The 24,745-nt window shown below is 51.3% G+C and overlaps 1 protein-coding gene across 7 annotated transcripts; it reads right to left on the bottom strand.

Moving 5' to 3' along the window:
* Window positions 1–24: 24 nt before the first annotated feature.
* cep170ba (centrosomal protein 170Ba) lies at window positions 25–24,579 on the bottom strand. Of its 7 annotated transcripts, none has more exons than XM_072699211.1 (20): window positions 24,505–24,579; window positions 20,081–20,218; window positions 16,801–16,890; window positions 15,918–15,998; window positions 15,194–15,250; window positions 14,878–15,004; window positions 12,509–12,625; window positions 10,576–11,058; window positions 9,622–10,496; window positions 7,715–7,894; window positions 6,920–7,064; window positions 5,096–6,754; window positions 4,603–4,828; window positions 4,277–4,409; window positions 4,083–4,121; window positions 3,639–3,773; window positions 3,349–3,437; window positions 2,896–2,989; window positions 2,723–2,774; window positions 25–2,476 (listed from the first exon to the last, which is right to left on the bottom strand). In XM_072699211.1, exons 2-20 carry the CDS (start codon window positions 20,183–20,185, stop codon window positions 2,316–2,318), a joined length of 4,848 nt encoding a protein of 1,615 aa, XP_072555312.1. In that variant the 5' UTR covers window positions 20,186–20,218; window positions 24,505–24,579; the 3' UTR covers window positions 25–2,315. The 7 variants fall into 7 exon arrangements, with proteins under 7 accessions (XP_072555312.1, XP_072555314.1, XP_072555313.1 ...); XM_072699213.1 differs by lacking the exon at window positions 24,505–24,579 and adding an exon at window positions 23,857–23,916; XM_072699212.1 differs by lacking the exon at window positions 24,505–24,579 and adding an exon at window positions 23,590–23,846.
* Between the last annotated feature and the right edge of the window lie 166 nt (window positions 24,580–24,745).

The raw sequence follows: 24,745 nt of genomic DNA on the forward strand, positions 1-24,745 counted from the left end.
TGACACACAACACACACACATCAATAAAGATTGACGTCAATTTATTACAAAAGATAAAATCAAACTTTTCTAAATAATGCAAAAAGATGTACATAATTCCCCCCTTAAACAAATTTTCAAAATAATGTAAATAACCCAGAACTCATCCTTAAATTATACCTTATGTTCATGAAATGAACAAACAATTGAAATGTTAAAAAAAGGGGAAGTAGGAGAGTTTGAAGCTGGAATAGCAGAAAGATGCAGATCTAGTCCAGAATATTGGCGTGATGTTCCTGGAAAATTTTGTTTCTTTTTCTTTCATGCATGCAGGGGTTGACCAAAGGAACCACAAAGGAAATGACCAAGAGGAATTTATGCAGGACACTGAACATCAGCAGCAGTGTTTACGTCACAAGCATCGCAGCCAGTCGCATCAATTTAAACACAGCGGCGGTAAAAGGCATTTCGCACGGGCCAGCATTTCACGATGGTAAGTCAGTACCTTTATTATGTGCAGTAATTCAACAAGAAGTAATGCAACAGCCTCTGTGAGCCGGGGAGAGGTGCATAACCAATTAACGAAAAACAAAGAGCATACCAATACACGTCACGATGGCTAAATTACTTTATGAACAATAGATTGAAAAATACAGTGTTTTTTTCCTTTCAAGCTAGACAAGGTGAGGGTGTTTTTTTATATATCTCATCCAAATCCCCCTGTTCAGTTGGTTTGTTTTCCCACCGCCAACCAGTCTGACAGCTAGGTGTCCTTTTAGGGAAAAAAGCACATTTGGTGTGATACTCTCTACCTCACCCTCACCCCCCCCCCCCCCCCACAAAAACAAAAGACATGTGCCACACGTGCATTTTTGCAAAGCGGCCGCAAGGCCTCGCCCACCCACCTTCAAGTGAAGCTAAGTGCAGAGGGCCCAGGTTACCATGGTACCCTGGGGGACACAGTGTTTTTCTACCATAGTGCAACCAAGAAGAGGAAGCTGACCCAATACAGGATCTCGCTGGGGTGGGGGGGTGGGGTGGAGAAATACAGCCTCAGCAGCATCTATGGGAAATGACGAGCAACAGGCACAGGGTATTTTGGACAGCTACTGGACAAAATTGTGATGGTTCTGAACAGGACACCACTTCAGGACTGGTGTTTAATGCCAGCACAGGGGCGACAGAGTGGTCATCTTTGGCCTTGTGCTACAGTGATGGCTCTACAAAGTGCCAACTTGCCGCTGTTCCAACTGGACTGCAGTAACAAACACAGGGGTGACTTCCGAGCAAGAGGGTGATCTGCATGGGCAAATCATAGTACCTCTGACTACATCCTCCTCATCAAAAACCACCAAAAAAAGCAGACTTGGTGCCATCTGACCGTGAGAGTGAGCAAGCCGGATGGTCCACGGGAGCCCACACGGGTCCAGGCTTGAGATATGAGTGTGGAGGAGACAGGAGACGATTGCAGACAGAGACGAACTAAAAGAAATGTGATCATAAACAGTTCGGCGTACGCCAACTCTCCCATTGTGCTTCCTGGGGATAATCTGGAAAGCGCTACGTTAAATACAGCGTGACATCAAAATCAAAAACACCATCCCAGTTCAAAAACTAAGAAAAATGGACAGATTCCTGTCGCACAAGATCGGTCTGTCATCAGACTCGTTTAGTGTGATATTTTACGAGAATTTAATGCAGTTACTCCACCTGACAGCATCAGGTGGGATTCCAGACAGCAGCTCAACTTCACCAGTTCAAGCAGGACATGGTGCGTTTTAACAGAATGGGGCGGGGGGGGGGGGGGGGATGTCCGCCACAATGCGCAGGAGCGATTCACCCTCCGGGAAAAACATCCTGGGACCCTTTTCTTCCATGGCTTATCACATAAATACCTTCAAACGTCCTCCATGACACCAGGTTCAAAATCACAGCCAGGACCTGAAGCTCGATCACATGGGTTGTACGACTTTCAGGCTAACGACGTGGACACGGGGAACACGAGTGCAAATGCGGAACGTCAGTGTGAAAGCGAGGGTCAGAGCTCCCGTCCTGCAGTGAGAAACCCTCCACTGCTCTGTCGCAGCCCAGACCTGTTTTGCTATAGACCCAAATACTGCTCAAAAAGTGAGGATGAAGGCATGCAGGCTGCACTTCCACGCAAGCCGCTTGTTATGGCAAGCAAGGCGTTTTCTAAGACTTGTTTTGTTTAGTCTAGGTTTTTATGCACCATACTGTCATCCCCCACCCATATAAACACACACAGTAAGCACATAAAACCTGATGGACTATACAAGCGTTTGAGTAGAAACTGCCACCAGGGGGCTCCCCGTAGCTTAAAGCATGATGCTCTCAACTTCGGGGTCTGCCATGGCCCTCCTGATACGCTCTCTGGCGCTGTCAGTCTGTGACGGTGGCCTAGATTCCTTGGAGGGAAGGCGGGCCTTGGGAGTGCCGTGCCCCGGGATTGGACAAGGACCTATAATAGTGTTGATGACTGACAAGAGAGAAAGGAAATCGATTAGCGCCATTAGCATCAAACCGCTCAGACAGACATCTCTGCAGGCATGCGTGTTCCCTACAAGTCAGTACAGCCGTTATACTGAGTATTACAAAAGTCTCCTAGTCTGTTTACCCTTTTCTTCCTGCATTAATGGAATTATGACAAACAGGAAGACTTAGTGACTGAAAAACAGAAAGTGAAAAGTGGGAGAAGCTCGTCAGATCTCGAGAGTGATCTCACCTTCCAGCTGCTTCTGGACCCTTCTCAGTTCCTTCAAAATGGACATGATTTCCTAAAACACCAAATAAGTCTGTCACCAACCCGAAGGCCACCGCTGAGACGGGTGCCTTGCCTTTTAGCACATCTAAACACTACAGCCTTGAATGGTCAGGCGAAGGTGTTTGCAGGACAACCTTGTTGGATGTTTTGAGGATGGGGACTTCGTTGTCCGCGTTAATCCTTGCTTCCAGCTCCTCCCAGGCGTCCAGCTTGTCGTGGAACATGGCCCTGGGGGGGGGGGGGGCAGGGAATAAACAGCCTATGTCCAAAATCAATGTAAAGAGACATTTACAGGTACTTCCAGAGTTGGCACTAATCTTCAACATTTAACAAGAAAAAATGCCTTTAGGCATCTCTTAGCCAATCTCCCAACATGCAGGAAATTTGAAAATAATCATACTTTATGGGATGTATGCTGTAGTGTGTGAACCACGTGAAACTTTCTGGAAACCCCACCGCTGCCACACATATTGGTTTCCAGACAACAGAAGGTTGTTTTGCCACGACAGCAGTCCCACACAGCTTGGGCGAGCAAGCAGACAACTTTAACCTGGAACGCAACACTGGGAATGGTCATAGAAGCTCACTTCATTTTCTCCGCCAGCTGTTCCGTGTTTTCACGAATAGCCTGTGATAGCTGAGAGACGGGATTCAGCATCAGGTGATCGAACATGACCTGGAAAGACCAGAAGAACGGGAAAAGTAAATCAAGGGTTTATTCAAATCCTTTTTAGGATCATGGGGGATAAAAACGGTAAAACTGAAATCTGTATGGGACTGAGAGTACCGGAGACTCAAGGGATCATTGTGAATTGCGCTAAGAAGGGCAACAATAAGCTTTTGTGCTGCTGGTTCTGGAGGGAACGTATTGGATTACCTCCTCACGGTTCCACACGCGGCGCTTGGAGTTCAGGTCTTGCTCATTTGTGTTCTGGTCCGGTTCATTGAGCCTGGCAGAACCAGGCGGAACCTTCTGGTAATTTAGGCTGGCTTCTGGAATGTGCTGAACCAACTGGTAGGAGAAGGAGAATAGCAGAGTAAAGATACGCGGCGTGAGGGAAAGACGGCTTCGAGGCGACTGCGGGAACACGCTAATCTCAACGTGGGAAGGAGCTGGAAAGCGGATTACAGGAAGGAGCTGGAAAGTGGATTACAGGAAGTGCACAACGGAACAAAATGGAGGGAAGACGGCCTAGGCTGATTCCAACACGGCTAAGGACTAAAAGTGGAGTGACAGCCAATACAGAAGGATGGGAGAGTGAGGTGAAGGTGTGGGGGTGGGGGTATGGGCGGGGTTGGGGGGGAGGAATGGGCTCAGCACCTGAGATGTGCGGGCGGCTTGCCGAGATGGGTTTGTTTTCTGTTCACAGGAAGAGAAAGATCAACATGAAGACAAAGTCCTGGGCAGCTACTGCGCACCTTCTCTGACAACAGCGACCCCTACAGGTTTCAATTTCAGTTTAGGATTGACCGCCACAGATCTGAAGGTTCAGAATGGAGAACAGAGAGAGGTACCTCCTCACGGGCAGAGATGGTAGAAGCGGGGGTGCTGGGAACAGGACTGGGGGCCTGGGAGTCACCATCCCCGGCTACGTCGTGGATCTCCCGGGCCAGGATTGCCAGGTCCTTGGCCAGGTCTTGACTCAGTCTGGGGGAGAGTGGAGGAGGTTGAAAGAGCAAAGCCTACGTTAGACTGCACAGTCATACCCTGTACAGACTACAGACAGCAAGCTGAGGGCAAAGTGGAAGATAGCAATCAAAAATCAGTGTCCACATGTTCTTGCACTGGATGCACATAAAATAGAAAAGCTACACAGGATCTAGCCACACGCCTTCCGAACCTGGCGATCTCCGCACTGTGCGCCGACCAGTTCTGGAAGGGGTCACCCTCGTTCTCCTCATCCTCGGACTGGCGAGACTGTGAGCGGAGGCGGGGCACGTTGGACGCCTGGCCCTGGGGTGTCTGGGTAGCAGCCAACGACTGCGGGCGTTTGTGCTTGGGGGTGCCGTCGTACTCTTCGTCCGACGTGGACGTGTAGTCGGAGCCCTTCTGCCGACGCCGGGACGCTTTTCCCAAGATGCGTGAAGAAAAAAAAAAAAAAAGCCATAAGGAAAGATAAGTTGAATATACTGATGGTTAGGTATGATAATGGATTAAATGACTTAGCGATTACTATTAATAATGAGATGACAAGGATGTGATCGCCGGACTACATGGAATCAGGGATTACTGCCACAGTGGGTGACACCATGTTCACAAACTCCAAAAAAAACACTGGAATACCAGTCAGGAAAGCAGCCCCTCCACTAGCACAATGGTAGCTCTGTACTCACCAGCTGTGCCGGAGTACTTGGCGCTGCTGGAGCGAGTCCGGCTGACGGGCTGCTTCCCTGTGGATGCCATACCATGCCGGGACCTGGGTTCGGCAGTGGACGCCTTGCGCACGGAGCTTCCGGGCTCGGAGCTGCGGGTGGAGAAGCCTGTCCGTCCGGCAGAAGACTCGGTGTCGCTGGGTGCGGTGAAGGATCCGGTCCGCTTGCGGGGCAGCGCCAGGACGTCCAGCCGGGACAGCTTCTTGGCATCAGTTGCCGGCTTAGCTGGGTCTGAGTTCTGAGATGTGCGGTCCGTCTCGGTGCCCTCGTTGTCCGAGGCGTCGCCCAGACGGGCACGGCGAAGCATGGAGGCTCGCGTGGCCCGCGGGGCAGAGAGGCTGTTGGAGCGCGTCAGGCCCTGGTGACCCTTGGACGCCTTGCTAAGTTCCTCCCTCTGGGGCCGAATGGAAAGCTTTTTGCCGACAGAGGTACGAGAGCCGGTCTCCTGATCCGATGAGAAGTTGTCATGCCAGTGGCCCTGAGGCTGATTAGAGTTCTGGGTCTCGTCGCTCAGCTCCAAGGAACCGCGGGTCCCAGAGTTGCGCCGGCGGTGGAACCGCTTGTCGGCGTCAGCCTTGCCAGTACCATTGGTGGTCTGAGAGCGCCGCTTCTCGGACAGGCGCTCGAGGGCCGTGGCCGTCTGACCCTGGTCCTGGATGGACAAGGATGACGACTTGCCCTTCTGCGTGCTGCTGACAGCAGCCTTCTTCTTGGACGCGTCGCTGGGAGCATTCTGGTTGCTGACCAGGCTGACTGTGCTAGATGTATCTATGTCCGACTCTCCCGATAGTGAATCCTCTGCTCTCTGGCTACAAGCCTGAGTCTGGGCCTGTAGCTTTGCCTCCAGGGCTGCCAGCGCATTCTCAGTGTCCCTGAGGAAGGACTGTGTGTCCTGTCCGCACTGGCCCTGGTGCGCGTCGGCACGGTCGGCGTCCCTCGGGGCGGAATGACTCTGGATGTGTGGTAGCTGGTGGACATGGACGGCATCACTCTGCTTGTCCCTGGTGAAGCTCTCCTGCCGCAAGAACGAGGCGGCGTTCTCTTTGGCAGTCGTGTCCCCACTGTCCTCCATGAAGAAATTAGAGGCCAAGGCTGAGGCAGTGGACTTGACCGCCCTCTTGGGCTCTAGGCTGGCCTTATGCTGGTTCAGGGTCGTCGCAGAGGAGGCTTTCTGGGGTGGATTCCGATCCTTTTCTGCCAAAGATGGGGCAGCTTCTACATCCTCTGAGCCGATGTAGAAGAACGTGGACTTTGGTTGGGGCCTCGTTTTCTCTTTTGTGGGCCTTTCCGTTCCCCCGGAGAGGGAGTTCCTGCTCCGATCCGCCGCAGCGGAGCCATCGTCAGACTTGCTGGCATCGCTCAGGCTGTCGGGCTCCAGCTCATCCTGCACAGTCAGCCTCTGGACAGCCTCCCCTTGGCGGCCCGTGGCCACGCCCTGCTCGGGGGCCTCGCGGCTTGTGGCGCTTTCCCGTCGCATTGACATGCTGGGGGCCGAGCTCTCGGCTTTTTCAGATGGAGGAACTTGGGGAAGGAGCCGTCGTGTTCTGGAGCCGTGGGTAGCTTCTGGCTCAGCACTGTCCAATCTGTGGTTCGGCAGTGCATGATGGGTAACCGTACCATCTACGCATTGAAACAAATGAGTTATCTGCATTTTCAGTCATCCCAGGTAGTGTTTAAGGATGCTCCCTGGAAGGTGGACTGCTTGGTTCAAAGAAGGCAAACAATTCCCAGACATGTAAATCAAATGGGCTAATGATGGAACACAATGATATTCAACACTCTTACCTCCATCTGTGAAGTTTCCCTGAGGTGGGGTGTCCAGGAGCCCTCCAGGGGGCCCCGATTCAGTGTAGCTGTCAGCCAGGCTGGCCCACCGAGAGACCCACTTGGGGCCACCCGGAGATACAGAGTCAGCGGGCTGTGCCTGCAGCTGTAACACAGGGAATTGGTTAGAAGCAATGCGTGACTGAAGACAAGTCATCTCAGAACATGTCAGATTCATCTGAAACCATGGCCGTAACCAGTTAAATAAAGCCTGCCCAAATTTTATTCAAATCATACACCATTAGTACAATGCCATTTATGGTTGTGTTTGATGGCACGAATCCTGTTCAGGTTGGGATATTTTTCACGGACGCAGAAAATGTGTTATTAAAACCTTAACACTTTAACCATGGGGGGGAAAGCCATGTGACATTTTTCATTTACAAGAGAATTAGAATAGAAGTCAGATCATTCACCAGCAATTACAAGTCGGCCCAAAATAAATATCCCAACCTGCATACTCTCGACAAGCAGACTGATTGGTTTGCCCCAGTGAAGAAAGAGCCCACAACCAGCTGGGGGAGAGACCAAACATAAAAGCCACCGACCACAAATGGAAGAGCAAGGAAGTGGATCATGGAAGGAGACAGAAGCACCATGCCAAATTAACAGTGAGATCATGCAGCTCTGATCATTCTTCTGTGAATGATTATTTGACTGGTTGATTGATTGATTGACCGACCAATGGGGTAGATCTGAGCCCAGGGTGTTTCCAATGGGTGGGTGACAACGCGCTGGGCCCAAAGGCTTCTTTACCTGTGCAGGGCTGCTGGGGGTGCCACTAAAGGCCTCTGGACTACAGGTCTGCTCTGGGGTTGGTTTTAGATCCCCAGAGCTACACTTGCTAGCCTGTTGCTCCCTGTCCTGGTTAATTAGCGGCCTATAGGTTGGCATGGTCACGCCGGTGTACTCGGGGGCGTCAAGAACACCAAACACCTGTCAGGAACAAAGCAGGCATAAGTCATGGAGAAAAGGGGAGGAGCCCACACATGGGCTGCTGATGGACAGTAGAGCAGGCCAATCAGACGTTAGCATCCCCTCCCCCTGTGGAGTTGATGGCAAGCCCTTTCTTCACAGGACTTGTAGGGGAGTATTGCCCGATTGGTTCTTTGCAGTGACTGTCATCAGAGAGGCTATGGCAGACGACAAAAAGCCTCCCTGCTGTAGGAGGCGAGAGCCACGCAGCGTGAACTGGCAGACGATGCCAGCCAAAATGTTTACTGGGCCGTATAACTGAGAAGCAAGCTTACATCTGCTGATTTATCAGTGGAAAGCAGGTCTTCTGTGAAGAGAAGATGTCAGACAGCCTTGCCGTTCAGGTGTCAGTTTACCTTTACTTTCAGAAGCCTCTGTTTTTGTCTATTATGGGAGCTACATTACGAAGTAAATACTTAAACTGCTGAACCGCAGAATGAGATCTGAGCAGTTCCAAATCTTACAGGCAGGGGGCAGTGTCTCCAACAGAGCAGGTCAGAGCACGTCGCAGCAAGCTTCAGAATGGGAGCCGAATCTTACTGTTAACATGCTTGAGTGTTTGTGTATGCCTCGCTCCCACTCGCACTGCGAGCAAGATTAAAAACGGTTAAACGCAGTGAAAGCCTTCTCGGGGTTCAGGTGACAGCAGCCCTAAATGGGCTGCTCTGCAGAGTTTTACGCCGACTTTATCTGGCAGTTAATACTCATAACACACCACTATAATTTTACACTTAATAAAACACACTGCAATGCCACACATAAGACAAATTAACACTGCATGCCACAGGTATCTTTGCCAAAAGGAGCAGACTGGAAGGGCTCCAATTGTGAAGAGAGCCATAGCGGTAGGTTCAGACACCAGGGACTTTGGACTGCAGCTGGACGAGGCCTGACTCAGAGGAATGTGTCTGGAAGGGGCTGGCGGTGATACATGTCATGTGACCTAACACCCGCCCACCCCTACTGCTGCTGTTAACAGTTGTTGCATTTTCCATCCCTTTTAAGCTAAGCCCTTTCCGGCTGCTTGTGCACTGCGGCTCAGAAGGAATCCGCTCCTCCCCTTTCAGTGACTCGCCGGAATTCCCAAGGCATAAGGCCGGGTCACCCACCTTCCTGGTTTGAGGGGGGTCAAGGTGTTTTGCCTGATGGTGTGCGGCAGCCTCAGCTCCAGCACGGGGGAGGGGCCTCATTTGCAAATTAGGCCGCATGAGAAGGTGGGGGGCGAAGGAACTGGAAGTGTTCAAATAGTAGGGGCACCAAGGACCAGAAGAGGGCGCTTGAAACAGGCTGAACTGAATATCTGGACTTGGAAAAGCCTCTTTAGCCAGCTTCATAAGACCCCATAAACAAAGCATTAGGAAGCACATCAGCTTCACAGCACCTGGCCTGTGTGCACTTCATAGTTACATAAGAGAACGTCAATATCTTGTCCCACGATGCCCTGTTTATGGGTGTCCCTGAACAATCATCTGACCTACAGCTATGAGATTATGTGCTGTGGCACCTGACTGTCTAAGTGCCTAAAACTACATTTCATTGTTTTGGATACAGCAAAATGAGGTTTTAAGATAAAAATCTATGCCCTTCCAAGGTGCACAATCCAGTCCACACAGGCCCTGCCTTCAGAGGAGGCACAAATATAATAGGCAATCTCCTTTGCTCAGTACTCGCGGTAGGTGTGCCCTCACCTGGTCGATCATGTTGCGTGCGTCCTCTACCTCCTTGTCCTGGGCGTCCGTCTCGATGGTGTAGGTACCGGCGTCACTTAGGCTGTCCTCCTCCTCATTCTTGATGGCCTGGGTGGTCCTCGAGATATCAGGACAGACACCCAGCTGGGCTGTGCGGGGCCTGGGGCTGTGGATGGGGGTGGCGGTCGGGGAGCAGTAGGCGGCCTGCCGGCGGGGGCTCGGTATGGGGGATGGGAACGTCTTCTGGGCAGGAGCGACCATCTGGCCCGACTCCCGCAGAACCTCGGCCGCAAAGTCTTGGGCCAGCTTGGACCTCCTCCCTACGCTGCCAAAAGGCCTGATGGTGAAGCTCGAGCCAGAAGGGGGGCTGCTGGTCCTGTCGTCCGTCTTCTCCCGCTTGAGAGAGACAGACCGTGGCAGGGCCCCCGCACCGGACACTTTCAGTGGCACGGTGATCTGCTGGGTAGGAGGGGCATGCCCCTGTGAGGGGGCAGGCCTTTCCCCAGTCTGGGTCCCAGCCTTGCGCTTCTCCAGCTTAGCCTTGATGGCAGAGTACATGTCAGGCTGGGCGGAGTTCTGGGTGAATGACTGCGAGCGCTTCTTTCGGGGAATATCATCGAAGAACTCTATGACGAAGGCCTGCTGGGGGTCAGGCCTGCTCTGGCCCTGTGGGGGTGGTGGGGAACGGGGCTCCGGAGACGAGGCTGCCTGCAAGCTGTCAGTGGGTGGTGGACTGGGGGGCTTCTGAACCGGCAGCGGGACGTGCTGGCGCAGGGGCAGCGGGCGAGACGGGAGGGGCTGCTGCAATTCGGCCCGCTTGTCTTTCAAGACGGGGCCCTCGGAGTCGCTCTGGGTGCCATCCTCGTGGTGGTGCCCTGCACAGAGATGGAGAATGATAAGATCACACAGAAGGAGGAGCATCGACCAGATGTGCTGTGACCGCAGAAATCTAACCTTTGAGGGTCTTGACCTGCATAGGGAGGTCGCTCTTGGTGCTGTAGACATCCTCGCAGGGCGCCTTCGATCTCATCATGCTAATGTCGCTGGTCACCAGCCAGTCGGCCACCTTGCTCTCAGCGGACATCACCTCAGTGGGCGTGGCCAACTCCCGCAACAGCGGCTTGCGCTGGCGGAAGGAGAACTTGGTGATGTGATCCTTGATCTTCATCTTGCAGTCGTCAAACTCGATGGTGAAGGAGGCGTGGCTCTGCACAGCAGGGGAAGTGGGGGCCGGCTTCGCTGGGCTGTCCGTGTCCTTGGTGGGGATCTCCTGGTCCTCACCCTCAGAGGGCTTGGAGTGAAGGATCTCTTTGGTGGGGATCTCAAAGTAGCTGGGCTCCCTCCGGTATGGGTAGACAGGCTTGGTGAGTGGATCCCTGTAGTCCAGGTGCGAGCCGTTGACCTCAAGTTCAGGTCTAGAGCTGACCTTGGAATGGTCTGTGGGTAGATGTCAAGGTGGAACATGATGGCATGCAAACACACACCCACCAGGAAAGCACAGCCAGATACTGTAAAAAACCTTGAACCACCAAAGCTAAACTTGGCTTTCACATGCAAGGCACCCAACACCTTTCAATCAGACCAAAAAAATTCATTTCAGATTTGGGGACACAGTACCCTGACAACTCCATAAATCAGTATTTACCAATCCGGTCATTGGGGACCGACAGTCGGTCCATGTTTTTGCTCCCTCCGAGCTCCTTGCCAGACAGTACACATTTTTGCTCAGCTCTATGGGAGCTGAGTGGGAGCAAAAACGTGGACTGTCTGTGGGTCCTCGAGGACCGGATCGGGAAACACTGCCTTAAATTCTTGTGGTCCACGGGGTTATGTAGCACAAGTTTAGAAGGGGTGGTCTGAACACACAGAAACTTAAACACAGTGAGGAGGTGCCACACCCTGACACAATGCTCAGGGCCCTGGGGGGGGTGGGGCATCCTACGAGCCAATGAAATAGGCACAACCTATAAAAGGGGCAAGCCGAACGGCCACACTTCAAAGTGTTACCTTTAAACTGCCCCTGGGTGCCAAGTAGCTGCAGAAAAAACACAACGAGATTTTTAAACTTCTCACAGAAAAGTACGTGGCTGTGCTTTCCAGACCGTTGCTGCTGACCTTCTGTCAGTCTTTTGTTTAATTATTTAGCACTCATACACCAGTTCATACACACTGCATTATTGTAATTTGATCCTGGGTACCAGACTCCAATTTAAGACAGAAGAGAAAAACACACCTAGTCTAAATTCATTCATCAGATTATTTCTGAAATTGCCTTTTGAAATCTAAATGTCTCTTCAAGGCAACAAAGCCAGTCGTGTGAGCAATAATCATGGAGAAAATTACCCAGTGCAGCTTTGGCTAACACCAATACAGCCACAGGCCATAAGGCAGCAGTAGGTTCCGACAGCCCTATACTCCACGCCCAGGGTGTCGTTTTCAGAAACGCAGACTGCAAACGTGATCCGGTGCTGCTTTTTTAACTCGCTGCCCCAGGCCTGCTCCATACCATAGTGGCTTTTGCTCGTCTTCGATTAGCGTGGCCTTCAGCCATACAGCGGTGGACTCTAACCCCCAGCCTCTCTCACGCTCACCGCTCAGCTACGTCCTGGACACCGTGGTCCCGTCTCCTGAGCAGAGAACCATCAGAACTGCCAGCAGCCCTGCACTGGGTGCACAGCACCGTGACTAAAAGCTCCGTGGATTAGTGCTGGTTTCAAGGCCAGAATCTTAGTTCTGCCCGCATGAGGTCACATTCCACCCCCCACCTGCCATCTTGTAATTGACTCAGGTAACTTATTTGTGTTATTTAAACATTAGTAAGACAGGGTGTCAGAGCTCCGCCCAGCATGGGGGAGGAAGCAGGAAGTGCCCTGGGGCAGCGACTGACCTGCGTGGCTCCCGTTCGGCCGGCAACTCTCCCTCTTCTGGCCGTTTATGCCGACATCATCGTCGCCCCACCAAGAGGGCTGGCCGTAGAGAGGGGTGGGGCGCGGCTCTGGGGCCTCTGTGGGTACAGACACACACACACACACACACACACACAGAACACAGGTAAGGTTGCCAGACAAACTCCGCCCTACACAATCCGCTCACACACCACACTGCTCACATGCCCTAGATCAAACTGTGTGAAACAAAAGCCTGTTTGTAAAACTGCAGCCATGACAGTCACACTGTGTCAGACACAGATAAAGTCCATATCATTGTCTTTATCCAAATTTACCGGCAGACAGGCAGGGCTACAGAAAAGCGCCACGTCCACAATGACAAGAAGGTGTTCGTATGAAGGACGTTAGAGGGCAAATCAACTCCCTTAGAAAAGGTTTATAATCCTAGCAACAACCTGGTCACCATTCACACCCATAGAACCTTCCTATTGGCCGTCTCAACTGAGCAGGAGCAGGGTCCAAACATTACCAACCAATCAACCATCAGCCTCCCCCAGTAATGGCTCAGATCGTAAGTAAGGTTAACTGGTTCAATTACAGAGGGGAAGATCACCACGGGAGAGTGAGAAAAGGGGGAACTGGAACGTTGTGTAAAGATCCACGCTGCACAGCAGGGGATGAACAATCTGGTGCTTCACTGGGAAAAGGCAGATCTCAGATCAGCGCACAGACGCTGGAGCAGGATATAAGGCACTCCTGAGGCTAGGAGACTGGGGCTGTTAGGGAATCATATATCAAAAGGGGGGGGGGGATGCGTGGGACAGTGAGGGGGCAGATGCCAGTGATAACAGGTGGGGGCGGAGGGGGGGGGGACGGACAAGCTGCAGGTGGAGCAAGCTGCCTGTGTCCCCGCCCCTTCAGCTTTAAGGTCACACCCTGCTTCAAGGAGCTACACACCCTGTTGGCAGTAGCTCTCCACAGGGACATGGGGGGGGGTCAATTAGACCCTGGAAAGGTGGTCAGACTGCTGCTCATCCCAGCTCACATGAGACCCAAAGAAACCAGGACATCAGCATTGAGGGCTGCCACTGCTACAGCAATGAGACGGACAGCAGCACCCAGAGAGACGGGGCTGGGAGGACTGGAGCGTCACTGGTTATGTCAGCAGTGTCAGGAAGATGAGCTAATGCAGACTTCACTAAACGGGAAGGGAGGGAAGGGGGGGTGGTTGAGGGAGGGGGGGGAATAATGTGTGGCAATAAACAGTGAAAGGTTTCCTCTCCTGACAAAGACCTCCAGCATAAACCCTGAGTTTACGCTGCCTCATGGTCACTAATGGAAGCACTGCTTCACTAACACTAACGTGCAAGGATACGCAGCTTCATGCTGCATCCGCTGCTGTTTAAAACTCAGTTTCCTGGCTTTTGTCGCAGAGGAAGCATCAAGCGAGAGACAGTGAGGCACGCCCCCCCCAGGGCCCCACACAGCTCTGTGACCTGCTTTCTTGCTGGATTGACCCCATCTGGATTGCGGGCAGACACAGATTCCCAGCAAGTTCTGCAGTGGTTAGGGAGCTTCGACAAAGGTGCGGGATAAGCAGGTGAAGCGCGACAGCTTAGAGCTGGGGCTGAACACGCACGAACCCCCCGAGACGTGCACACATTGCGACCCGTCTCCCGGGCGACCGGCTCCGGCATGCGGGATAATCCGCGGCAGGTGGGAGTGGACAAGGATTAGCCCCGTTAAAAGGATTCAGAGGGACATAACAGAGCAGAGCCCGGATCATACCAGAGAAAAATTACTTTATGTTCTGATGGTCCGCTGTACCAGATGCATATACGCAGCAGGTACAAGCGAGGCTGCACATCCCAATCCTGCAGCGAGCTCTCGAACCCGCATCCAGGGCGAGGTAATGCTGTTACTGCAGCTCAGAGCTGAAACGTTCGTCCAAAATAATTGCTGCATCAAACGGGTAGAAACCCACAGCCAGGGGCGTTCAGGTCCCTCCATCTTTCTATGTACGGCTGCTCCGTTAAGGGAGGGGTGCGCATTTCCTGGGGTGGGGGTGTTCAGGGCGTAGTTTCACATTTCCACAGCCCCCCCTCCCCTCCCTCAAACACCAGCCTGACAGAGTCTCCTTTCACACCAGGCGCTCCACCTCATCAACTCCACCCCGCAGACCCAACTCCACCCTGCAGGGAGCCGAGGGGGGGGCGGGTCATTCGGTGCCAGATGGGCAGGAACTGAGGAGGGGAAACAAACCCCCTCCCCCCCCACCCCAGGAGATGGGCGGGGCTTGGGACAGCAGTGAGTTTAACTGGAGGATAAAAGGTTCATTAATGTGAACCACAGCAGGGCCCCCCCTTACCCGGCACGGCCTTGCGCTCCACCTTCTCTGTTCTGGAGCGTGACGGGTCGGCCAGGCCCCCCTTCTCCCGCCTCCTCCCTTCCTGTACCTTCAGACTCATCTGCAGCTGGCTGGTGTACTTCTCATGCTGGAATGACAACGAGGGCGGGGTCAGCAGCTGGTGAACCCCCCCCCCCCCACTCCATGAAAGTCCACAACTGAAAATGAGGTGATACTCACAGAGACGACCGCAGAGGTGCACGCACACAATCGCAAGGACAGAGTGTGAAACCAAAACACTAAGGTGAAGGTTGAGGGGGGGGAGGGGGGCACCAACCTTGAGGGCTTCCTCTGGAACTTTGTGCTGACTCCGTTCCAAAACGTAGACGTGAGAATGTGAGGGGCTCATTAAGGGCCAGATAAACAAGACGGCTAATGAATCTGCTGCAGACATATGCTGGCTCACTGTGACTGACATTTGGAAAAGCGTCTGTCCGACCCGAGGATCGCTGAGGGCGCAGAAAGCACCATCCTCCCTTTCTGGGTGCAGAACCCCCCAAGGGGGACCCCACACACTGCCCGGCCCGGCCGGGAAAGCTCATCAGATTTCCCGGGACCTCCATCAGCGTATGTGACAGAGTAGCTGTTTGTCAGAAACCTCAGCCAACCGTCAGCCTGTCAAGGTCAAAGGCTGGATGAGCAGCACAAAGAGCTTAACATCTGGAACGAGGTCTCCCAAAGGAGATGAGCGTGACCTTGGGCCGGCTGCCGACTCGGCTGCACGGAGGTCATTCTCATACTGCCCTGACCCCAGACTGTCCCGTCCCCGCGCTCCGATACTCTGTGGGTCCCTCAATCTATCGACAAAACAGAGACCGCAAAACATTAACTAAAGGGTCAGGCTGCAGCCAAGGGTAAAACATACAAATACTGCACACAGCAACAATGTTTCTATAGAAGAAAGTGATTTTTTCCAGAAAATTCTCCTCACAGACAAACCTGCCTCGTTCCCACCACCACATCAGTGCACCACTGCACCGATCGAATAAGATATGAAGGATATCATAACCGAAGCGGACGACATCAGACAGCTTCAGGGTGATGTAGGTCTGGTCAGGGATGCGGACATCATTCACAAATGTCTGGCGGGGAAGAAGAGCAAACACAATGAAGCAGCGTTTCCCAATCCGGCCCTCGGGGACCCGCAGACAGTCCACGTTTTTGTTCCCTCCCAGCTCCCGAACAGAAAGGTGGACCGTCTTGCAGGGAGCTGGGAGGAAGCAAAAACATGGACTGACTGTGGACCCCCGAGGACCGGATTGGAAAACACTGCACCAAAGGCTTCTGACAAATTCCAAAGACAAAAAAAAATACAGGCGCAGTTCACCTAAATTGTTTTAAAAAAAATGTCATGCTACGTGCTAATACTGCTTGTAGGGACAGCGTGACCTACCCAGTCTCAGGCTCAGGTAGTGAATGCTAATGAGGGGTGTTACCATGTGACTGAGGCTTAATAAATGTTATGGGAAGATGGCACAGGCCAGCTGGCCCACAGACAGGGGCCTGGCATAGACTGGTGCAGGAACCACTACTGGATAGACACACTGCAGGCCAATATACATTATGTTAAGTCATCAGAATAATTTTAACTGAATAAATGAAACTTTAAATTTTATGTCTGAGCTCTGAGACCTGCAGCACTGATCTGACAGTTTGCCGCTCCCTTCCACTGATCCCAGCATGATACTAAACACCACACCAGAGAAACCAGTCCCACACAATGCAAACATCGTATCCTGGGACCTAGCAGCTTTGGAACAAAGACCCCCCTGAAAGGTAAGGTGTGTACCCCTACCTGTCCCATGCTGTCAACCCCCCCAGCTCTTGGCAGGAGGGCTTATCAGTGGGGTCACGGGGGCTTAAAGGTCGGATTTCTCAACTCACCCCGTTGAGGCTCCCCAGGTCCTTCACCAGGTGCTCGTCCGTGGAGGGGTCGTAGTTGACGACGGCGTGCTGCTTGTCCACGCTGCGGGACTGGGGCAGAGGAGAGGAGAAGCATGTAAGATACGCGGCCCCCACTGGGAAGGTGCGCTCAGAGCTATACATAGTGCAGACAGAGGTGTGGAAATGGGACGGGTCCACCGAGGCAGCCTCCTGCGCTAAACGCTAAAGAAGCTGAAAGTGCAGCGTAAAAGCGCCAATGCTACGTCGCTAACGTAGCTTTTAGCGCTTAACCTTGCTGGTTATGAGGCTCCCTAGACAGGCTCAGTATCACACCAACCAGCCCAGGGGCCACGGTGTCTCAGGACACCCCCAAGGACAGCGTGGTGGGGTGAGGGAGAGCAAATGCATTCCTGCAGGCTGATGACCCATGACAGGGGGGGGGGGGTTGATTCACTGCTCAGGCAAGCGGTCAGACCATAAACCCAGCGATTGTTTCCGCTTCATGGGCCCACAATGCCGCAACACGAAAAGTCACCCTCTAAATCGATTTTCTCCCGCTTAGCCAGAGTTTAACGAGGCCCGGGCTCATTAAGACCCCATCCCACTGCCCGCTGAGGCCCAGACCCACCCGCTTCCATCAGCTCCCCTGTATTCCCTCATATTCCCAGGAACCCAGAAGAGCCCCACCTGGAGCTCCGGTTCCTCCCTCGGCGTCACCAACCACAAAGAGTGACAAAATAAACAGGACATCCTGGGATAAAGGACCCACACACTCAAACGCTCCGTAGATAAACCATGCTCCCAAATCGACGACTCACTCCCCCCACCATCCTGACAAAAAAAAAGCTCGAGACAAACCCTGTTACTCTGTTACCTCGTTAGCCACTTCAGACCCCCCCCACATTAAAGGGAGGGAGCCCCCCCCATGCCTCCATGCACTCCTCCCAGCCATTCATCCATCATACGCTTCGTTGTTCTCTGACTCGCTTGGGCCCTTTGTCTGAGTCCTGCTAATGAGTTCCGGATTTACATCATCACCCTTCCCAACATCATCCAGTGACATATCCTCAGGTGAACCCCACCCCCCCACCCCCACCAGCAGCCAGGCTGACTGGGGCTCACAAGCACTTGTGCGAGCACTAACAGGCCACGCTAATTACTGATGGGTGCGGTACGGGCTACACGCCGGCTCCGGAGCCAATCACGGTGGGCCGCTATGAGCGGGAAGCTGCTACCAACACAGCGGGGAGAAGGGGGGGGGGGATGGGTGGGGCAGAGGAGGACCCAAACGGAAAAGGGGGCTAAACAAAAACACGAAAGGCAGCAACAGCGGAGGAGTGGAAAGTGTCCGCTGTGAGAGAAGGGCGAGGCTGAGGTTTGGCCAGAGCCAGCAGATCTGAATGGGGGTAGGGGTGGGGGGATGAGTGGCAAGTGGCAGCACTTCAGTGCGGGGGGGCCGGGATCTGGGCCAACAGCAGCCTGACAAGACGACTTAAACAGCCCTGTGCATGGAGGAAACGGCCCAGGAAAGAGAAACAGAGGCTGAAGTCCTTCTGTAATCACTGTAGGTGCAGAATCCAGCAGCAAAACTGCCCCCCCCCCCACCACTCTGGATGCCATCAGGCTCAGGCAGTAATGGCAAGATGGAGGCCTGCACTTTAAACAAATTAACATCACACGGTTTCTTATCCCTTCGGTCCCACGAAGTACGGAAAGAGGACATGAACCAAAATGTTTCGATTTCCTACGGCCTCTAGCAGGCCACTTAGGAATGCAGAGAACCTTCACAAAAACCCAGCCCCCGCACCCCATCCCCTGTGACTCAGCGCTAACACATGTAGCAGAGAGGACACTATCATTAAACCATCCCGCTGAACTCCAAACAGACCTACCCCTCCTTTACAGCTGTCGGCCGCTTCTTAACGATTTAATCAGGCCTCACCTACTTTAACCTTAGCATGTCAACTTGATGATGCTGCGGAATCAGAACGCAGCTCTGCTTCAAAACCAAAACTACGTTCCCAGGATCCAGATTAATCACACCACGTACGTGGTCATTATCCACTAATTAAGTCTGACGTAAAGCTTGACGTAAAACCGTTATGCTAAACAAACGATGGGAGTTTCTCAATACCAAGAACACAAAGATCTTACTTGTGGTCTCGACAAAAGCATTTTTCCCAACTACTAACTTTTCAACACGGGCAATTCACAAATAGATGTTCACGAATTCACAAGTAGATGTTCAGCAAAAACGTTACGCTAATTGTGGCTGAGATTTTGTTAGGGCTAATCTTACACCGTCGGGCAAATTACACCAACACTAAAGCATAGCTAATAAAACCGTCGGCTATGTTACACTGTACTTGAGTATGTTGCTGAAAACACATCCAACATACTAACCCATTTCACACGACCATCTAAGCGTGTTAACGACCGGGGCAGGCAGAAACAGTCTCTGTGCCATTTCAACAAATTCAGTTACAGACCATACTGGGTAGAAGAAAACATGGGATTTAGTTTATTATGACTGTTTAAATGCCATATGATATTTTCAAATTTAAAATGTTATTTTTCTTTACAATCTGCAACTAAGTGTCTCTTGTCACACATCGCCTTTGGTTTACAACTTCTTGTAATTGCGTTTGCGGTTTTAATAATAATCTCAGAACAAATTCTGTTTTCCCTGCTGTACCAAAAGTGAACCCAAAACTGTGAATTTTGTGTACCGTTACACCCCTAATACTTAACAGGAAAAAAAATACGAAAATTTGCTGTTTAATTTACACTGCCACTTCCATTTCTCGTTGTCTGTGCAAGGAAAACAGTACAAGGACAATTCTTTATTTGTTTATTTATTTTTGTTCCAGAGTGATTAAAACACTGCGGCACACTGGCTTGTACTCAAGTTGGCCCCGGAAACAGTGCTGTCGCGCGACTCAAACGTCATGACTTAAGCAGATAAGTGTGGCCTTAGGACAGCAGCCTGGGCCCAAGAGCCCACCAGACAAGCTCTCCAACGCAACGTAACATCTAACACAAGCTGGCACTCTGCTTTGACAGCTCTGCATGCTACGGGAGTGAAGGCCGTGCTTCATGTTACTGGGGGCGTGGCCTGTGAGATGAGGGCGGGGCCTGCGGTGTGGAGATGTGACCAGTAAGATGGGAATGCTGGAAAACACGGAGCGCCCCTGTAATCTCGGCTACGTCAGGATGCATGTGGGAGTGGCTAGAATATTTGGGGAGGAGCCTGCGGCTCCTGGAGGGCGGGGTCACCCACCTGCAGCATCAGTTCGCAGTCCTCTCGTCCCACAAAGATCATCTCCCTCGGCAGCCGGTGGCGCGTGCCGGAGCTGCTCACCAGGAACCATGATGTCACGCTCATCTTGGCGGCCTCACTCAGAGGTCTGCTGGCATCCTACGGGGGTGGGAGGATAAATCCTAAGATCACCCTCAGCAGACACATTCCACGACTGACGTTACAAACATCACAATCCTCGGGCCCTCGTAAGCATCAGCTGCAATCTATACTGACTCTGAGAACCCAGAATCCCCTGCAGGCTGATATGACCGGCTAGAGTGAAAATAAAATGGGAGGTTGGGGTGGGGCGGGATAGACCCAAAGCAGGCCCTGACCTGCACGCGGACGGCACTTCAAACTCACACCCATCGCTGATCGTAAACATGCCTGACGGAACAGAGCTGCATCACCAAGGAAACATCGTGGTGTCACAGTTGTGGGATGCCTGCTGTTTTATTCAAACAAAAACTGTATTAAAAAAAGCAGCCTTATAGAGCTATGAAATAACGCCTGCAGGTCTAACAGCAGTTACCTCAGCCAGGCCTCCAGCCTGAATCCTTAACAAAACGCACAAGAGATCTACCAAAGAGACGCCTGACTGGTGTGCAGAGCCAAAGAGCACGAGTCACAGGCTCCAGGGAACGAATGACACGCTTTCCTCCTCTCTCCTGAGGTATGACATCATCCTGAAAACGGATGCGAACAAAACCTGAGTCGAGAGCAAACCAGCGTGTACACCAATACAGCTCAGATGTTTGTGGACTATAACTGTTGTGTTTGTGGTCATATGATGTGTCCTTAACCTCAACTTTGTATCTCGGTACCAAGTCCCGCAGCGCTGGGATGCTATCGATCTAGCTGTGTGTCTAACACATTCCCACATGAACAAATCTCATCCATGCTCAAAATCCATTTTTTTTTGCCACAGACCCGACCATACTCACTCCTTAATCCTGCCGTTTCTCTAAAAGACGTTATCAAACTGACCCTGGGTCAGATCTCATCACATGGGCGCCAGCTACAGACTCCAGAATTTGAATATTGATTTGCATTGATGCGCCGCTCAGGGAGCCCGTGTGGAATCCTGAAGATGAACATACCAAAAAATGAGCGAGAGAGAGAGAGAGAGAGAGAGAGAGAGAGAGACAGAGAGAGACAGAGAGAGACAGAGAGAGACAGAGAGAGAGACTGCCATCTCACAGACAAAATGTTTCGTCTGCCAGAGGTGAAGCAAACATGTTTCCAGTCAGTCAGTCTGTCCAGGCCAACACAGATTTTTACAACTGGATATCCTGGACTGGTAAAAAAAAAAAAAAAAAAAAAAAAGTATCACACAGGTCTCAGCCCTGACAAATCAAAAAACGAGGCAGAAGAGAACAAATCAGACAGTTACCACGTAGCAATAGGTTCCGGTCCAGAATGTACAAATCTAGACCAAGATTATCGTGGTCTGGATTTTTACTTGCTGTCCCTGAACTATCCACCTCTGCACATAGACCACTCCACTGCAGGGCTCAGATACACCAATAGAAGCTCCATGCTCTTCTCTGTGCCCCTTCCCAGGTCCCTTTGCTGCCACACGACAGTGGATCACCCCTCCCACCTCCACCTAATTATAGTGCTGTTAGAAAAGGCGAAGCCCACATCTTCCTGTGCACTGCAAAGGGTGACCATCAAACAATGTCAACACAAGAACATGTAGGATCAGGGAGTCACTGCAGGCGGCTGATATCTGCCTGACATTCCCCACTGGATCTGGAGGATGGAGATTCAGCACACACCTCCCAGTATCTCCCCAACAAGCAAGGATAGAACTACCACATGCACCGACCAGTTCTCGTTAGCAATGACACTGCATCTGGGTGGCAAACACATGGGGTGTTTTCCCAGAGAGGCCCGCCCAAGGCGGACATTAACCCAGGTATCCCTTGCTTGGACCTAGGGTATTGACCGGATTCACTTGATGACATCACAAGCAGCCATAGGCTGACCGCCCTCCAGCAGCTACAAGTCAGGGTCGGGATGCTGAGTTTAACGAGCAGCTACACAGCCGGCGACAAACAGCTCGCATCCTCAAGCAGGAATTGTGAGTACTGATGAAGATCTCATAAGTGGCAACTACACATACTACACTACTTACGATGGCCCACTTCTTCATGCATCCAATTACTTATTTACACTGTGTGTATTTATTGCATTATCACAACTTATTAGAGTATTCTCGAGTACAGTCTGTCTTGTATGTCTGCAGCATTGAGGTCCTGGAGGAACGTTGATACATTGACATCCAGGTTCTCTGTTTGCTTATGGGGGGGGGGGGGGTGGGATTATCTGGCTGAAAGGCCCATCTTCCTCTAACACTATTTTCTTTCCCAGGGAGATCCATCACCTCTCTGGAGTCCACATAATATCTGCATCTACACAAAGGCGGTCCGGCCTGGCGGGGGTCTGATCAAGCAGCAAATCGATGGACTGACATCTTAACCACGGCTTACCAAAACTCAGAATTATAAATAATTACTGGCAGTGGTAACACCATGCACAAATAATACATCCCTTAACGCAGTTGTAGTAAAGTATTGGTTTTCAGCGTCTATAATAATGTTGGCGGCCCTACTAATGACAACAACGATGCCATTATTCCTGTACATGGACATATAAATGCACATTCTTGAAAATCACAAGCAAACCGAAGGTCGGCTTTACCACATCGTAAAATTATCCATATATAATGTACTAACGCCGTTTCACAGACAGCCCTCGTACGTATAACGCAGGTTTATCCCAGACGCCGCCGATCAAACAAGGCAGCCTACAACCGGCCTGCCTGATAACCAGTCATCCTGCTGCTTGGATAATATTACCATATTTAATAAATGACTAATTAACACGGCGGCTCCAGGAAAACTACACCCCCCACCGCCAGATCCTCCACCTAAAACGAGGCGAACCGTCCTCGTTTTATTGCGACTTTCAGCAGAATAGCCAGCAATCCTAAGTCAAATGATATTTTTTCCCGAAGATATACAAATGTAACGTCTGAATGGCTCCTATACAGCCACCTCGACGCGGTTCTGCTCGCACCGCTACCCACATACATTAGGTATCAAGCCACATACCTGTTCCTGCAAAAGCCAGACACCGTTCAGGAAATCAACAGCGTATTTTACTCTTATTTTCTGATTTATCCCCCAATAATCCTGGACGATTCTTAGTCCCACGGTCCTGTCTATACTCCAGATCCACCGATGCCACCATTAACACCGGGCCAGGGGAAGCGCCGTCCCTCTCCGTTGCTGAATTAGATCCGCTTTTAAACTAAATCTAATTATAATAATTAAAAATGCAGAAACAGGGCAAGGAAATCGCCTTGGCGTGACACACGCCCTGTGCTCCGCACGCCGTTCACCGCCGGAGCATTTTTGCTGGGATTGTCAGTAGCAAAGAGCGGCGCCGCCTCCAGCAGCCTTTCCAGGTTAGTGACGCACCCGACGCCCAGCACCGGGCTCCCTCCCTCAGACGACCCGGCCTGTGCGATCGGCACCTGCCTGCACTGTAGCAGGAAAAAAACGAAGTCGAGCCTCTTATACTCCCCCAATTACATACTTTCAACTAGAAAAGCCCCAGATTATTTAGATTGGAAGCTACTGGAAATTATGGGTGCTTTTAATCCTCGCTTAACTGCACTACGGTTTGGTTTGTTTCCCATCACATTAAAATGCAATGCTCTTTAACATGTGCTCTTTTTTGCGCACCAAACGATTGCTGACACGTCCGTAACAAAGGAATCGGTTTTCCCATACAAAGCATGCGCACGCCCCCTTGTGGAAGGGCAGCATAAGGCAGGTTCACTTTTCCGGGAGGACTCATTTTTATTTATTTACTTGATTATTTTTAATCCAGTCCATTCCTGAAATATCAGAGGGATTAGGAAATCAGTTAATGTTACCCAACTCATGTAGAATTTACATTAGAGAAACTTATGGATTTTGTCCTAATGAACTTTCATATAAAACCAAATATCGTCGTACATTGAATGTCAGGGTTGCAGGATTTGGGGTACAAGTAACAGAATAATTTCATCTAAAATGCTGTATTAGTTGTATTTTTTCTATTGGGTTAATGTTTACGTCAAGAAAATGCTTCATAAGCTGTAACCATACAGACTTGTGTATGAATTTTGTCTAAATCAAATAAAAAAAATCAGCCTGGTGAACCAGAAAACCAGATGCATGCATTTTGCAAGAATTACTGTCAACTGTCCAGAAAATTCTACAACTGCGATGTGTTTCAGCAAGGCAGACTGGAAACATTCAGAGCAGATAGTCTACATATTTGTTAAATTTAAATAAACCCCAAAATCCTACAGTGAAATGAAATTATACAGTTTCACATCAGCTCACTCAGTAATTCCTCTCCCAGGTTGTGCTTCCCCAGTTTGTGTCGAGCATCACTGGTTCTAACATTGGGGTGGGGTCATATACCAAAAGGTACTTTCTTTCCCTGCTCACGTGTGACATCGCGTGGTTAATAGGGTCGATCTCGTTGCTATCGCCGTACACCTACCAACCAGGCCATGGTTACTTTCCGCAGGCCAGCTCAGACTTGCCTCCAGTACCACCCAGACTGGTTTGAAATACAATA

This window comes from Paramormyrops kingsleyae, chromosome 14, assembly GCF_048594095.1.
Source record: "Paramormyrops kingsleyae isolate MSU_618 chromosome 14, PKINGS_0.4, whole genome shotgun sequence".
Classification (NCBI taxonomy): domain Eukaryota; kingdom Metazoa; phylum Chordata; class Actinopteri; order Osteoglossiformes; family Mormyridae; genus Paramormyrops; species Paramormyrops kingsleyae.